The sequence below is a fragment of the Bombus vosnesenskii genome, unplaced genomic scaffold (genome assembly GCF_011952255.1).
Source record: "Bombus vosnesenskii isolate JDL3184/JDL3185 unplaced genomic scaffold, Bvos_JDL3184-5_v1.1 scf7180000013314, whole genome shotgun sequence".
In the NCBI taxonomy this organism is placed as follows: Eukaryota; Metazoa; Arthropoda; class Insecta; order Hymenoptera; family Apidae; genus Bombus; species Bombus vosnesenskii.
In genome coordinates this window covers 1233022-1248061 of record NW_022882960.1, presented here as the reverse complement: position 1 = coordinate 1248061, position 15040 = coordinate 1233022, and the positions used below count along the sequence as shown (strand labels likewise).

General features: G+C 44.1%; 2 protein-coding genes across 4 annotated transcripts in view; one reads left to right on the top strand and one right to left on the bottom strand.

Moving 5' to 3' along the window:
• Positions 1 to 15040, top strand: part of LOC117235130 (TSC22 domain family protein 1) — a 92988-nt gene that overhangs the window by 14162 nt on the left and 63786 nt on the right. Inside the window, exon 1 of one of the 3 annotated variants that reach the window (XM_033496875.1) lies at positions 8359 to 9777. The exons of 1 other annotated variant lie outside the window; for it this stretch is intronic. In XM_033496875.1, coding sequence (XP_033352766.1) covers positions 9745 to 9777 — 33 coding nt within the window. In that variant the 5' untranslated portion in view covers positions 8359 to 9744. Of the gene's footprint in view, positions 1 to 8358; positions 9778 to 15040 lie in introns of those variants that run through there. One more of the 3 variants, XM_033496874.1, reaches the window with a different exon arrangement.
• LOC117235131 overlaps positions 1 to 15040 on the bottom strand; it is a 56943-nt gene that overhangs the window by 9438 nt on the left and 32465 nt on the right. The window lies entirely within an intron of this gene.

Below are 15040 nucleotides of genomic sequence, written 5' to 3'. Positions count from 1 at the left end.
AAGGTTTGACCCACCCGTGGGCGAATGGTGATGCAGCGACAATCCTCGTTCAAGCATCCTCGCGAATTATCCTCGCAATAGTCTCGCGGTTACACGCCTCTTGAAAGGTAACAAGTGCCTCGATATAAAATCCACCAGAGAAAACTAAAGAGATAGAACAAATTCATAAGATGTTCTACAGCGAATCGATTTTCGGCCAAGTATCAGGCTCAGTTTTTGTCGCGTGAGTTGCCATCATCCACCGTATCTTGAAGTTTAATAACTGAGAAGATGCTTAATATCGCCACGTAGGATGTTGATGATTCACGACGCAATAACTACACTGTACATGATAATTACGCATCAATTAACGTGTCAGGGACTAATACCGCTAAAAGAATAATGTTAATTTATGTACAGGAGTAAGAAACGCAACAGGACACCATGAAAATATACACAATCACGCGGAGCGTAACCTGTGAACACAATACCTCGACAACAAATAGCAAACCAGATCTCTGCAAACACGTTCAGACATAAAATTACTCGAAAGAAGTGTAAAAATGTATAAAGACTAATAACGTACGCTTATACCACTCATCGAACCGTGACTATGGCCTAGGCTGGACCACGTAAAACACGAAACCGAGAGAGGCGCGCAGATTTTCGCGTTGGTGGTCCACGATTCTTATCGGATCGTTTCTCTTATCCGTCGTTCGATCCATTGTATCCGCGCGGTCGTGGCGGTCGTGGTGCACCAATTAAATTAAAGCCAATGGCCTTCCTATCGAGGATCGTAGCGCGAGGGACCTACGGCCACGCGTCCACCTCGGGGAAAAGCGTCGCCGTTAAAGTATGGCGGGCATTACCGAGCCGCGTCGATGACTTATTGTGGGACGCGGGGCAAACGTATGGTTACGCGTACTGGTAATCATTCGTACACATGTTATAATTACCGTTGCGTTGCCGATTAATCACGAGATGGCCGGAACAGACCCGGGCCGGTATTACTTCTTCGCTCTCGACCCAAGCAAGCGCTCGTGAATTCGCGACGAGTGATGATTTCGTCTGTCCAAAAAGTTCTCGCACTCGGCACACCCTCTTTCTCTCACGAGGGAGATTTAACGGTATCTCTGGAACAACGTTCGATACCGCGTCGTAAATAATACAACGCCTGGATCGTAATGTATTCTACCAGCGATAATTGGTACCTGAGCACGAGCTTTTATCGCGAGCTTATCGTAATGATACCTTGAGCTTCATCCTCGGTGTCTCCGTGAGATTAAAGTTTGATTAAAACCAGTATGTGGAAAAAATGTATGTACACATGACGAAGGAAGAATTACCGTAAATCTATTCGCAAACAGACGAAATTAATACGATCAATGATACGAACTTAATGATTAACTGGTTCGAATCGCAAAAGAAGATATTGTTGAAAATTTACGTAGCTCTAGGTGGTAGCCATATTCGTAATTACTACGAACAGTTCGCAGAGTTCATCACACGCAGAAAGCGAGTTCGCTAGCTTCTTCAGGCGACTAGTCGTTAGCCACGACTGAGGGGAGTGAATGCCGCTGGAATTTACGCGAGATTAAGCGCCATGTACGCTAAGCGAGGAGCCGCGAGCGATCGCTTTAAACGCGAAGATTTCACCAAGAAAGAAAGCCCCGGGGATACTCTTTCAAATACCAACGAAATCCCGCCTCGTTGTTCCCCGCGATAATTACCCCGTTTTACGAACAAACGCACATTCCAGGTATCGAAAAACTGGGTAATGACTCAACCAAGAAAACATGTTCGTAATTCACCTAATCGTCACGTTGTTAATTTCACCATCGTTCCTATAAATATCGACACAATTATTACTAATAATAATCTTAGCTTCCTATACGACGATGCTTTGCGATCCAAGTAAGTAGTTATGCAGACTCGCGGAAGTATTCAGACACTTGTACGCACCTTTTATAAATATATAATGTGCGTCACAAATATAATTATGACAAGCGAGTCTCATTATAATGCTAATGAAATTCCAGAATGTTTCATATAACGCATACGTACGATAGGCACAGAAATATTTCCAATGGTAACTGGTAATTTACGGTAGATTTTCAAGCACTGAACCAAACCGTGAGCCAGACACATATCTTGATGTGTAACGCAAACACGTGACTAGTCTTAAGTTACTGCTAGTACATACAGGATTATCGATGAAGTAATACAGTTATTGAACAGCATCCCTGCTCACCTGCGCGCAAGGTGAAGTTCAAGTACACGACCGCGATAGGACTTATCCAGCGATCGAGCAGCTCGTGCCTCTCGATTCTGCGATCCTCCACGCCCACGCGCGATCGCTATTCGGTGTACAGCACCGCAGAAGCGACTTATAGGTGGCTGAAAGCTATCTCTCAACCAAGGCAGAATCGAGAAACAGAGTTAATGGGATTGGCTATGGTGTAACGAAACGCAATAAATACGCCTAGAATTCGAAGCAGTCTGACTAGTTGGGAATATATCTACTGTGGATAAATTTGACCGTGTTACGTGTAGGTGTAATAGGTACGATTTAAAATGTTTCGATATGAAATAAGGATGTCGTTTAGTGAGGGTGAAAGTATCGATCTGTTATTAACTAGTATTAATTATGTCTATAGATAGTTCGTTATATCAATGATATTTCTTTATATTGACAGGTAAATGGAAAATTTACGTACTGGAAATTTTAAGATGCTCTTTGATATTAGCAACTGTGAGTGGAAACTTATTGCGTAGTCGACTTATATTTTTAAAGCTGGTTATAAAAGCTATCAACAGCTTAGAGACAGAGACGAGGTAGAAACAGCGTTTTATCTTTGAAAATAGAACCAATGTGCATTTATAAGCTTCTATTGAGACAAAGTAGTTAAGCGTAATTAGTAATTAATATTATGGTGGATAAAGTGGTTTTTCATTACATTTTAGCAAAAAAAAAAAAAAGTAAATGACAGAACAAATTGTCTTTGTAAACTAATAGAGTGCTCCATCGCCATTACCTAATGGTGCTCTAAAAACATTTTCCATTTAAACTGGCTCCGCCCAACGTCACGTTATGACAATAAAGATATAATATCTACGGTTGCCAAATGCGTTCCTGTGGACACGTTAAAAGGTGTTCAAAACGGCTTAGGACGTGGTTTATTGCGTCCCACGTTTCGCCAACTGGTTTTCGACTTCCTCGTTTTCTCCCCGATTGGCCATCGCCATCAACGAAATCTCGTTTTCGAACCTCGATTCGATCGAATTCGCGCTAGTTTTGTTGTTCTTGGATTAGTCGTCGAATCGCTAAAATAAAGAAAAATAAAAAGAAAGAAAGGGACCGACGACTGTAAATTAATCGGCATTTCGTTCCGTGATACACACTGGCGCATTCTAACACGCCTACGTGAATTTCTCGTCGGACAATCACGCCCGAAGCGATCAAAATTCAAATTGAAACCGTTTTCATCGCTGATATCGTCGAATCGGCTTTTTGTCACCATTGCGGTACCGGTGAACGATTCCAAATTGCCTTTACAGATTAATCCCTGGCCGGCGATAAAATTTACGATCGGTAGACGATCTTGCGTAACGAAAAGATAGCGAACTTCGCCTCCGGTTGTTCCTTCAGATTAGAATCTATCGCTGCTTTACGACACTCGAGTAAAGATCTGGGTTAAGCCTCGCCTGGATTTTACGCCGCTTCGAATCGATTTTTCTATCCGTCTCGGTTTCCTATGTTTTCACGTTTACGAAGCTCAGACTTGTTAGCGAGGCTGGAATAGATTGAAACGCCTATACCGTACAAATCGTTATCCTCGTCACTGTCAACACGCTGACCATGATATAGTACCTACTGATAGACAGAAAATACAGGAAGTATTAAAAAGAGACATATGGAAGAAAAAGGAACAAGTGTACCCGCATAAATGAATAATATGAACACAAGAGAAAGTCAAACGAAAGAGCGCGTAGCACATTAAACTACCATCGTATGTAAATATACTATCAAATCACAGCGTTGGCTTACACAACCGTTATATTATCTTCGTTTAAATTAACCAACCAAAAAACACCCACCGTTTAATTACACGTCTGTCGTATCTCGATACCACACATAAATGACGTAATCACAGATATTACAAACCACGTAACGTACAGAAAAAATACATTAAATGGAGATGGAACACCTGCGAAATCAACGGTTTCCGTCGAATGTGAAGAATCCTGTGGAACGTATCCCGTGGCTCGTATCGACAGCTGCGAACAATGGCTGGATTTCTCAATCGTCCTGGCACGTAATCGATTAGGGTCCTTCTCCATCGAGAGTGCCGCGCTATCGTTGTATCGCGAAGGTGCGCCCAGGCATTCGGCAAGGCTAATTGAATGTGAATCGACGAAAGCCCCTCACGTGTGTGGGATTCGCGTATAATTAACGTTGATCGCGGCGATTGATTCCAGGCGTATCTGTTCGCGTTGCGAAGATTATTTAGTTGGATACTTTAGGAATCTCTCGTTAGCTCGTAGCTCGTTCGATTTTCCGTGTCGACTGTTACACGGTAACCAAGTTTATCGGATTAAAGTGCATCGAGATTCGTTTTTTGCCTCGTCGATTTCTCGCGGCCGAGTCCGTAATTGCTCGTCGAACGTCCGAAGGGACAACAGGCCGAAGGTGATGATTGCACGTTTCGAAAATGATCGCGCACGAATGTTTCGTTTTTGCTTCACGGTTAGAAATGGTAATCGCAGGGTGTTCTCTTGGTGTGCTAGTCGATTTGAGAAGATAACCGAATGGTCGTCTGCATGGTGTTATAAACTTTTCACTAAATACGACAGAATCATCTGAAATTATTATATTGGAAATTGATATCTTATCATAGGAACATTTCCCTAAAATTCTCGTTGAAACCTTATATGTAATTTCTATTGCTCGACAAAAGACAAGCAGTGAACTCGAACAATTCGAGAGACCACCAGCTGCTTCGTAACTCTCTCTCGCCACTCCAATAAACGTAACGCGACACGGGTAGAATGCCACCCTCGCGCAACCTGCGGAACTCTGAACTCGAACGTTAGCCTCGTGGCGTTAGCGCGTTTCGCGCACTGACTCACCTGCATCAGGTTCAAGCGCAAGCGTGCACTCACCAGACGTGTGCGTGCATTCCCGCTGGAGGTGCACGCGTTGCGGTCGCGCGGCCGCCTTCTTCGTCGCTGCTCTTCGAGTTTCCTGCTCCCCGGCCCTATCCCTGCCCCAACGGGGCCAGTGTAAGTGCGTACATAAGCAAACCTGTTGTTACCGCTCCTCCCCGCCATTATCTCTCTCACGCATCGGCGCCGATTTTTATAGGCGAGGTGATTCACGAGGCAAGTTCATCAAGTCTCCTCCCTTACCTTCCGTGAGCACACAGCCAGAGCGCGCTTTCACGAGGATTAGAAAAGAACTCTCGTTCCTCGAGATGTTCTTTAAGTCAAGCGAACATACGTTAAAAAATCGTGGTAGGATTTGGGAAACTAAGAAATTTGAGAAACTAGGATCTTCTCCTTCTTTTTTTATTCCTCTCTCTATCCGTTTCATTTCTATTAGTAAAGCCCAATGTGCTCTTTGCATTTCATACGTAAGAGTTCTGAAGCAATTACCGACATCTTCAGGACCAATATCAAAGATTTTTAAGCCTAAGATAGTTTCTACTTCCGGTATAGGAAGATTTACGAATTTCTTGTTTCTATTCAACGAGATGTTATAAACGGACAAACGATGTTTGCATCACATATATATTTCAAGGTTTGAATTTATATGAAACGGTAGATACGATACTGTAGGACGATGCCTAATCGTAAAATACAATTCTTGAATCGAGTAACGGTATTAGCATTTATGCCGTTCATTAATGTCCCCCGTTGTTTTTACGTCGATCGATATCGTTATGAGGTATACGCGATGCGTCGTACAAAATAATCCACGCATAGATCACATGAATAAACGATGTTTCTCCGTTTGCCCAAGGTTTCTCCAACTCCACCGCATATTCACTTAGATCAACGATGAACAATTTAATGGGATATAAAACTGGTCGATGGTAACTTGCGTCGAAATGGTACTCGACTAATTATTCGCGATTCTATATTTAATAGTCGCGATTGTTCAAGCTTAAGCAATATGTTTTACATCACGAAGTCAATTAAACGTCTTGCTATTGGCACATGACACGTTTACTTTCTGTCCAGCCTACTTGAATTCTTGCGTAACCCTCGAACGCCAATGAACACGAAAGAACGCGAAAGAAAAAGAGCATACAAAATGATCCTTGGGATTGATGAAAAAATTAATTGAATCTCATGTGGCATGAACGATCAAGAAGCATAGAGAATGTCAAATTATAATAGGCAGAGAATAGAAACCAAAAATGGAGATAGAAAAGACATCCGGAGCAGTGAGCCGAATGAAAAAAGGGCCGAGGTGCGAGTGGGAGAAAGGCCGAGATACGGTATCGTTATCATTCCGCTCGAATCTAATACGGATGAAATTCCAAAGCAGCCCGCGTACAAATGGTCGCGGCCACGAGGATGTCCGTAGCTTCCTGCTCGACCATTCTGATCAACAACGACGATCAGCTGTTACGCGGCCACCTACACACCCACGTGTGCACCTGAACACACGCCACGCTACGAAGAATCGGCTGCTGGTGAGGACACGTTCGTAACCAGTTCACCGTAAGCAGACATCGGGAAGTGTCTTTTTGTTTGCGATTATTACCCCATAATGTTCTTGACGTAGCATGTACTGTCTGTTCTCTGGATGTTCAATGGTAACGTGTACTTTTTGATGGCGCTATTCGTTTCCGTCAAAAAATCGCCCTGGGTTATTCCTGCGTTACGTTTGAACGTCACTGTGAAATGAAAAAGCTTAAGATTGCTGGAAGACGGTGTTATTTCTGAACGTTCAAGTCACCGCTAATGGCACAATATAGAGCTACTGTGCTCCGGACGACATGGATTTAATCAGAGTAAATTGATTGTGAAGTAATTTCTTTTTGTGCGGGGAATCTTGAAATTGAACAAATACTTGGATAACGATCGTAAAGGTGTCCCGGATATAGAAAAGTAGGAAAGAACGATGATGTTTTTTAATTCACAGATCCACAAATGGCGATGTTGATCATTTTGGCAATGTTGAAAGGCTGCAAGGATCGTTCGAAAAGAAACAAAGAATTCACTATACGGATGAAGAATTCTAAATCCTTGGTTCCCCGTTAATTGAGAAGGAACACGGGGAGGAAGAAAACATTCAAATATGAATGGATTATTCTTATTTCATCACGTACGAAAGAGCCATGCCGACTTAAAAAAGATCCCGACTTTAATATGACAATATGTATGCCGAGAGTAGGGCGTAATAGAATTCACCTAAATCAAGACTATAGTACGAGCAGGGCTAAAACGAGATCTCGGATTATAAAGACAATGACCCCGGCAACGAGTCAGGTAAGGACCGACACAATAATTCAAAAGGACATCTAATTCGTACGAGAAACTCGTTTTTATTCCCGCTACGAGAGAAGAGGTCATCCCGTTGGAAGCGCGGGAAGGAGAAAAAACTGATGGAAACGAAGAAGAAAAGGAACGGAACGATTGACCGGACAAAGAATAAATTACTATGTTCCACAACTTCCGCCGGCATGGAATCGAAAACGTTTCACTCACAGTGCGTCGTGCTTGCTATCCACCAAGAGCTATCTAAAAAAGCTTCCAAGCGGAGGAGGTCACCCCTATGTAACCGCGTGTCATGACGAATCAAGAAGAATCTCTGTAAACGAAAACCCGCATACTCTCCCTCATGTTCTAAACTATTCTGTCCAGAGAAGACAGCAAATCGAGATCGTCGAACGAAGAATTTACCGAACGCCGAACGGAACTAGATGCCTCCAGCTCTATTCATGCTAATGCATTCCATTCACATTCTTCAGCGCACGGAACTAACGTCAGGAACATACAAGTACTCGTTGTAGAAAAGATATAGCGAGGATGTAAAGTCAGACGATCGATGAGGTTCACAATTTTCAACGATCGGAACAACTAATCGACAACCATCGAAACCAATTCAGAATCAATTGCTCCTTTATAGTACTTATATCTATAAAAAAAAATGGTCTACTCCTCCAAAGAGAAACAGTTGTAACTCACTTATTTTCTAATTTATATTTTGCAAGCTCCGATTTCGTGGCTCGTCGAAATTCGATAAACTCAATGAGTGATTCGATGGACGATTCGATTAACATCAAATTTGGAAGAACTTGAGCAGAATGAGAGATCCTTATTAAGAAATTGCGAGCGTAAAAAATAAGAGCGAGAGTGCCACGAGCCCTCCGGTAGCAAGGGAACGCGTAACCAAAGGGGGTCCATGTATTGGGCGTTCTTTAAGATGGCCGATCTCTTCGCGGCGCGGAATCAATATTGTTGGATTGACTCGATAACGCCTCGTAAATATAATAAAGCCCTTGGAACCTCGTCCCTCTGGATCGTCTGTGGCGCGGGGCAGCGCTGCCTAACAGAGATAATGGTCGAAGCCCTGGGCACCCGGTAGGCCTTTACTATGGAGGGGTTCGATGGAAGGGCCTTACAACCCCCTCTACACAAGTTTCCTACTCGTCTCTGTCGCTCTTTCTTCCCCTGCATGCTTCTCTCTCCCTCTCTATCGAGCGAAACACGTCGCGGCCAGAGCTGGCGGGCAACGCAACAACCGAGTCAGTGAGACTCAGCCCGAGCCGGCGAACGGTTGGCTCTTGGCGCGTTCTTTGCATCCGTTCGTCTGTTTGTCCGTTCGTCTCGTGTTCTACTGCGATCGTCGACCGTTCTACGAACTCTTCCACGACTGTGTGTGGTCCCTGGATCTGGATTCGCTGGAAGTTCTTGCTCTCCGGAACACGATAAAAACAGGACGATCCTTTCGATCGATACGAAATAGGGAAGATCGAGCGTGACACGACGTTTGTTGATCACAGGATTCGTCGCTCAGAGTTCGGAGATTTTTCGAGTATTCCGGAGGACATTGTGGTCGACGTAGTGTCGATTCTAGAGGAAGAAGACTGGAATAGCAACGGAGAGGATTCGACAATGCTGGCGAACGTGTAGCGAGCACGCGGAGACTTCGACGACCGGTACGAGGATGTCGCGCGTCGTGGACCACCCTGACCGTCGTTGTCGTCACCGTGTACCGGTGACGACGATCCTCGCGGCGATCTTACGGTGAGATCGCGGGGCCCGCGTGTACGTGTCTCTGCGCGAGCTTTTCCGTGTATAAATAGACTCGATACTCCATCTCGGATTACGAGAAACAGCTCCGATTCGCGAAAGTATACGCGGCCAAGTGTAATCATTTACATGTGAGCAGGAAGAAATCCTTGTATCTAACAACCGATACGAGTAATCCAATAAACGTTCCGTGAAAATAGTGTTATGACCGTCAAGGAGATATCGGTGCACGGTTTCGGAGCAGGGACAAGTTTTAATGGAGTTTGAAAGTGGTGACAAGTTCGACGAAAAGTGATCGTTTTTCGAACGATGATCCCAGGCGTGACAGCTGGTAGTTCGATATCGAGTGCAAGAAGGAAAGCGTGATTGATCGGGGAAACGACGAAGGGAGAAGTAATTGTCAGGAAGTGCAATTTTCGCGATAGCAACGCACGTGTACATGTAAGCTCCTCTTCGCTTCACACGACGCCCGTGGGAAGCTGTACTAATCCCGGATTAATGCACGCTGGAAATCACAGCATGGAGGACATAGTGAGTACATTTCACCTGTCAAGCAGCTATTATTTTCGGGGAAGGGAATGAATTTCACTTGAAAAGAGTAAAACAACGTCGATGACAGATCGACTGGCGTGTTATTAACGGGGACCCCGGTTAGACGAGCGTTTGCAGTCTCTTCTCGTGCCACGAGTCGCTTTGCCACCCTTCTAAACGTTGTAAGCGTTGTAATCACAGAGCCCCGCGCAAATGACGTACGATCGTCGAACGTTAGCCGCACACGATTGTTAATAATTACAAGATAAAACGCGGAAACAAGCGTGGACACGTATACATAAGTGAGGTGGCAGCGGGTACTTCGAAAGCCGGGCTGCAATTACTGGGAAACAAACATATTCAAATCATTGGAGAAACACTGTGATCCATAAAGAAGCCAACCCTTAGATTATAGTCCTTCGAAATGTCGAATTCTCTACACTTCTATAAAAGTAATACCTAAAGCGGGTAATTTTATTCTGGTTAGAGTTTACAGAAATTTATCGATTCACGATTGATCTAAATTATTAGCATGGTAGTTGATTCGAAACCAATGCCAGGATGCAGTCTGCATCTTTCCATGTATGAATCTCCTTTCATTCGCATCGATGATGAATGTCTTACGTATCATCTCGCGTAATATTTATTACAACGAAAAAAGAATCGCGAGATTTATTGAATCGATATGCCCGGTTGGTGTAAGTTAGCTAGTACTGATTACAGTCGAAGCGATCACTGACGAGAGTCTAATGGCCGTGTCATTCTGAAACCTATTTCTCGAACAAAACGCACATCATCAAGATTGATAGAACCTTGGTTAATTGAAAAACTCCAAATTAGTTCAGTGTCTGATGATTTCATCGATGGCACTGGAGAATTAAATCTTCGCCTTCGCTCATTTCGTTCATTCCATTGAAAAATTCTTCGATATTAAAACCACGTCATCTATACCGAGGAACTGAATGTCAAATGACTAAATCTTCATTCCTAAGAGTAATCACTACAAAAAACCTGCAAACTACGTCATCCGAGTTAGACTTTCGAAAAGAGAAGGAAACGAAACGCGATCCATCGTTCGCCGAGACAACTTTCGCGAGTTAAGCGCGTCAGAATAAATCGCAGTCGGCGAAATCGCACGTGGGAACCGGCGAATTAAAGCGATACAAGAGGAGCGGAGGGAGGCACGTACCTGCCAGAAGTACTCTGGATGGATGAGCGTCGACGGGCGTGACAGCCGGCGTATTAAGGCAGCGACAGACAAATTTCTGAAGCGCGCTCGCAAAAAACGCGGCCGCTCGCGGAGAAGAGAAGTGTTTCGTCCTCGTCCGTACAGAGGAAGGATCGTCGCTCGGTGGCTCGTTACGCCCCGGTCGATTAGTCTTCCGAAGCGACTCCACGTTCGCCGCACTACACGTGCACACCGCGCCGGCTCGCGTACGCCGCGGACAAGCAAATTCATTAAAACCGGTTCATTTAATAGGCGCGCGCATTACGCGCTCGCTGAAATTTCGCCGGCGAGACGAAACGCGCTCTCTCTCGCTGACGAAATACACCGCGTGTCTCCATTTTTCATTCCCTTCGCGGTCTATCTTGTTCGTCGTTGCCGAGGATAGTTAGGAGAAACGGATCGCATCGAGTATGATGAACCAAGAACAGGATGAAGGACTGACACACATTATGGCCACAGCGAAGATCGGAGGAATTGTTTCGATGATGTAGCAATTCTTGATTCGTTCCTTGAATTATGATAAATAGTCTTTGCTTCGTTCTTTTTTTGTTAGGATTTTGCGGGTACAATTTCTTTTAGAGTTTTAGATTTACACCAAGTAAATGATCTTCAAGTTCTATTTCAACGTCTTCTAAAATCGCTCAATAGAAAGGCATTTCGGAAACTGCGTTCAACTTCAGCTTTTTGAACTCCCACAGTCATTGCATATTAAACAAACATTGTCGAGAATTACAAGCTTCTAATTGTAATTCCCATTGCCGAAATACGTTATGTACTTGATATTTCCTATTTGGAAGAATTTCGAAAGCGAAGAACACACGATACAAAAGCAGTCACTATCCGGTGTCTCTGGGTGTTCAGTCAATTAGCTCGGTAGAAAGGCTCGCGACGCGAGAGCATGCGTGAAAGCATAGTTCGCATTGGTCGGCTTGCGCGGCTCGTTCGCGCGGGACAATAAGACGGGGATTGCATATTGTTGTTTATATTTACACGGCACGGCATAAATCTTCGTTTAACTCGCATTCAGCGGACGTTCGAGCGAAATACGGCCGCGCGGCTCGGTGCGACGCGAGCGGATCGGCTGCGAGCCGCGTCACACCGCGCAGCACTTCGTCACGGACAAAGCGCGGTCTTCATTAAAGCTAGCCTCTTTGCGTGCCGGCCAACCATTAAGGACCAAGGACCGGCCTACGACTAATTTGTACTGTAAATGAGATCTCGAGGATCGTTACCCCCCGTGAAACAACGCCGCTTCGAGCCGAACCCTCTTTATACACTCTTCCTTTCGGAATTTCTGCTTGATAACGCGCGATCGTGTTTTCTATGGTCTCGTTTTCTTTCAGCGATACAATTTCACCGTGGGAGGAACTCCTTTTCTATCGTAAAATTTATAACCTGTGAAAGTGAGTTCGTAATTCCGCGTAGGATAGGTACAATTTTATTTCTAGGACCTTTTGCACAATATTTTCGCTAGTAATATTAGTTCAATTATGCTCAAGAAGATCCTGATAAATTGGTTTTTATTTTAAATTTAAACACTGTAAGTTACAGATGTTGAAACAATTGAGACTAAAAAAGTTACGCTTCCTTAAATTCTATTGCGCGAATCTCGACGTAATAAGAGATAGGTGTTAAAATTGGTAACTGGTAATGGAGTCTCGTACGAGGAACATTCGTTACCGAAGAACAACGAATCATTGTTCACGAGATACGGTTCACATAGTACCTTAAAATTTCCCATAAATCTCGTCTCGCATGATATTTCATTCTTCCTTTCCGCCGTGCATTTGCACATAGTCATAACGTATAATTAAGACTCACCTTGCAAAGGTTGCAAGCTTGCACTTAACCCGGCGCTCCTCCTCCCGACGATTTCAGCCGAATCGCCGTAATAAAATACACGCACAATGGCCAGATAAGATTTGAAAGCTCATTGTTTAGAGCGGTACCGGAGAAAATACACCTCGATCTCCGTAAATCATCTTGCACAAACATCGTTACAGGCTGTCCGAGATCTGAGGCTTTGCGAATCGCGCGACGTGTACCGAACCTCCCACGTTACAAGGGAGAAACGACTCGATTAGCGGAAACCGCGGTCGCTTAATGGCGGTTTCTCGTCCGGCGATCGTTTCGAATTTTCTCTCGTACACGCTCGTGTACCGATACGGTGTATATACACAGCGAAATATCCGATGGCCGTGGGCCACGATCGGCTCTAACACGCCATGAAATTGCAAGAACGACGACTTTGCTCACCCGCTGGAAATTGTAGTCGTACGTGTTGACCGCTTCGAAGCAGGCGAACTCCGCGAATGACACCGTCCATTCTACCATCGCTGGTAATGACGCTGTTTTACAGATATTAATCACGATATATCGAAGTGAAACGAATCCTCTGTTCGCGACAGCAATCGGTCACTCGCGGCTTTTACACACCACGCGGCTCTTCTATATAATTTCGCCATTTTAAACACCGGCTTTTAACAGGAGGTAGCGACACACCCTCCAGCTCCAGACTTTTTTTCGCTTTCGGCTCGACTCCTCCGGCGCAACCGAATTACTTTTATTAGGACGAAGTAGCGTGTAATTATAGTCTATGGTAACGGACAGAGGCAATTCCATTCAGTAGTGAAATCGCTGCGGTAATTCTAATTTTTTACACTTCGTTGACTTCCGTGCTACGTGAATAACGAAGAGAAATGGCCTCCAATTTTGTTCCGATTCTCTAACGCTTCAAAAGTTCATCGAGTATCTTTTTAATCCATCGACGCGATGGTTCGTGCTTTGAAGCATATAATAGAATTATTTTCTGCTTACTCGGTTCAATAACTTCAATGTAATATCTACATTTCACTCGCTAGAAATGACGAACATAAACGTTCAAATACTTCTGCAAACCATCGTGCAAATAAGAGAATTAAACGTCAGCTTGTTTGACAATTTATTTCCAACGGTGTAATTACCCTTTTACAATCCTTCCAACTTAATTTCATCTGTGTTTTAACAACTCAAGCTCGATCAAAACCTCTCATCCTCGTAAGATACGTACAGAGAAACTTTCCTCGCGGGAAAGTAATGATGATAGACTATCGGATGAAAAAGCACACCGCGCGTTTAAAAGATAAACTTGCAAATGGCACGTATAATGACGCGACAGCCTACAATGATCTCTGCTCATTCCCGTAGAGGTAATTCGCGTATAATGTTTCCATGAATTGAGACATTAGTTTCAGAGAAACGCATGATCGCGATTCAGGCGCGTGCGTCACGACTGGCAACACAGTTTTTCCGAGTCCCAAAGCTCGCAAGAAGAAGCTGATGACTACCCTCGGGGATACGTTTGTAGCAATTTTCACCAGGTTCCGACTGACCTACCTGCTTATGCAGCTTGGCTCGATCAAACATACAAACGGATCTCTACCGGAGCATTTATATCGCGGCGGGCTGAGGCGTGCGCAATATTTCGCCTGTCCGCGAATAGCTTTTATGAAAATACAACTATCAGTAAATTACCGTCGCGAAATTACGAATATCGTGGCTCGTATATCACGGCGATTATTTTACGTACGAACGGAAATTTATCGACCAGATCCGACGCGTCCGTTCGTTCGTTCGTTCGTTCGTTCTTAACGCAGCGACAGCGCGTAGTTTCGCGAGTTATTCATTATCCCGTCTTCTCGCCTGGGAATTTTCGTTCTGGCCCAGCGCGAGAAGCGTTTACTGTTCATTACCAAGAAAGTGACAGTGACTTTAAAAAATACAAGTCATATTTTCTTCTTTTATAAGTCTCGTATAAAATTCAGTGTATTGTCAACCAATCGCGTTTCAACGCTATCTTTGCGTTCTATTAAATATGTGCTTTGTAAGTAGTGTAAAAGTCGGGAAATTGACAAAAATGAATTTATCATAACTTTCGATCTTCGGGAATTTTATCGTTCCAAATATGTACCATGAACAATGATCTCAGGATGTATTCCTTTTTCGTGCGTATTCCCCTCACGCTCCGCATAATTTCGAAGCTTTGTTCACGAAAAC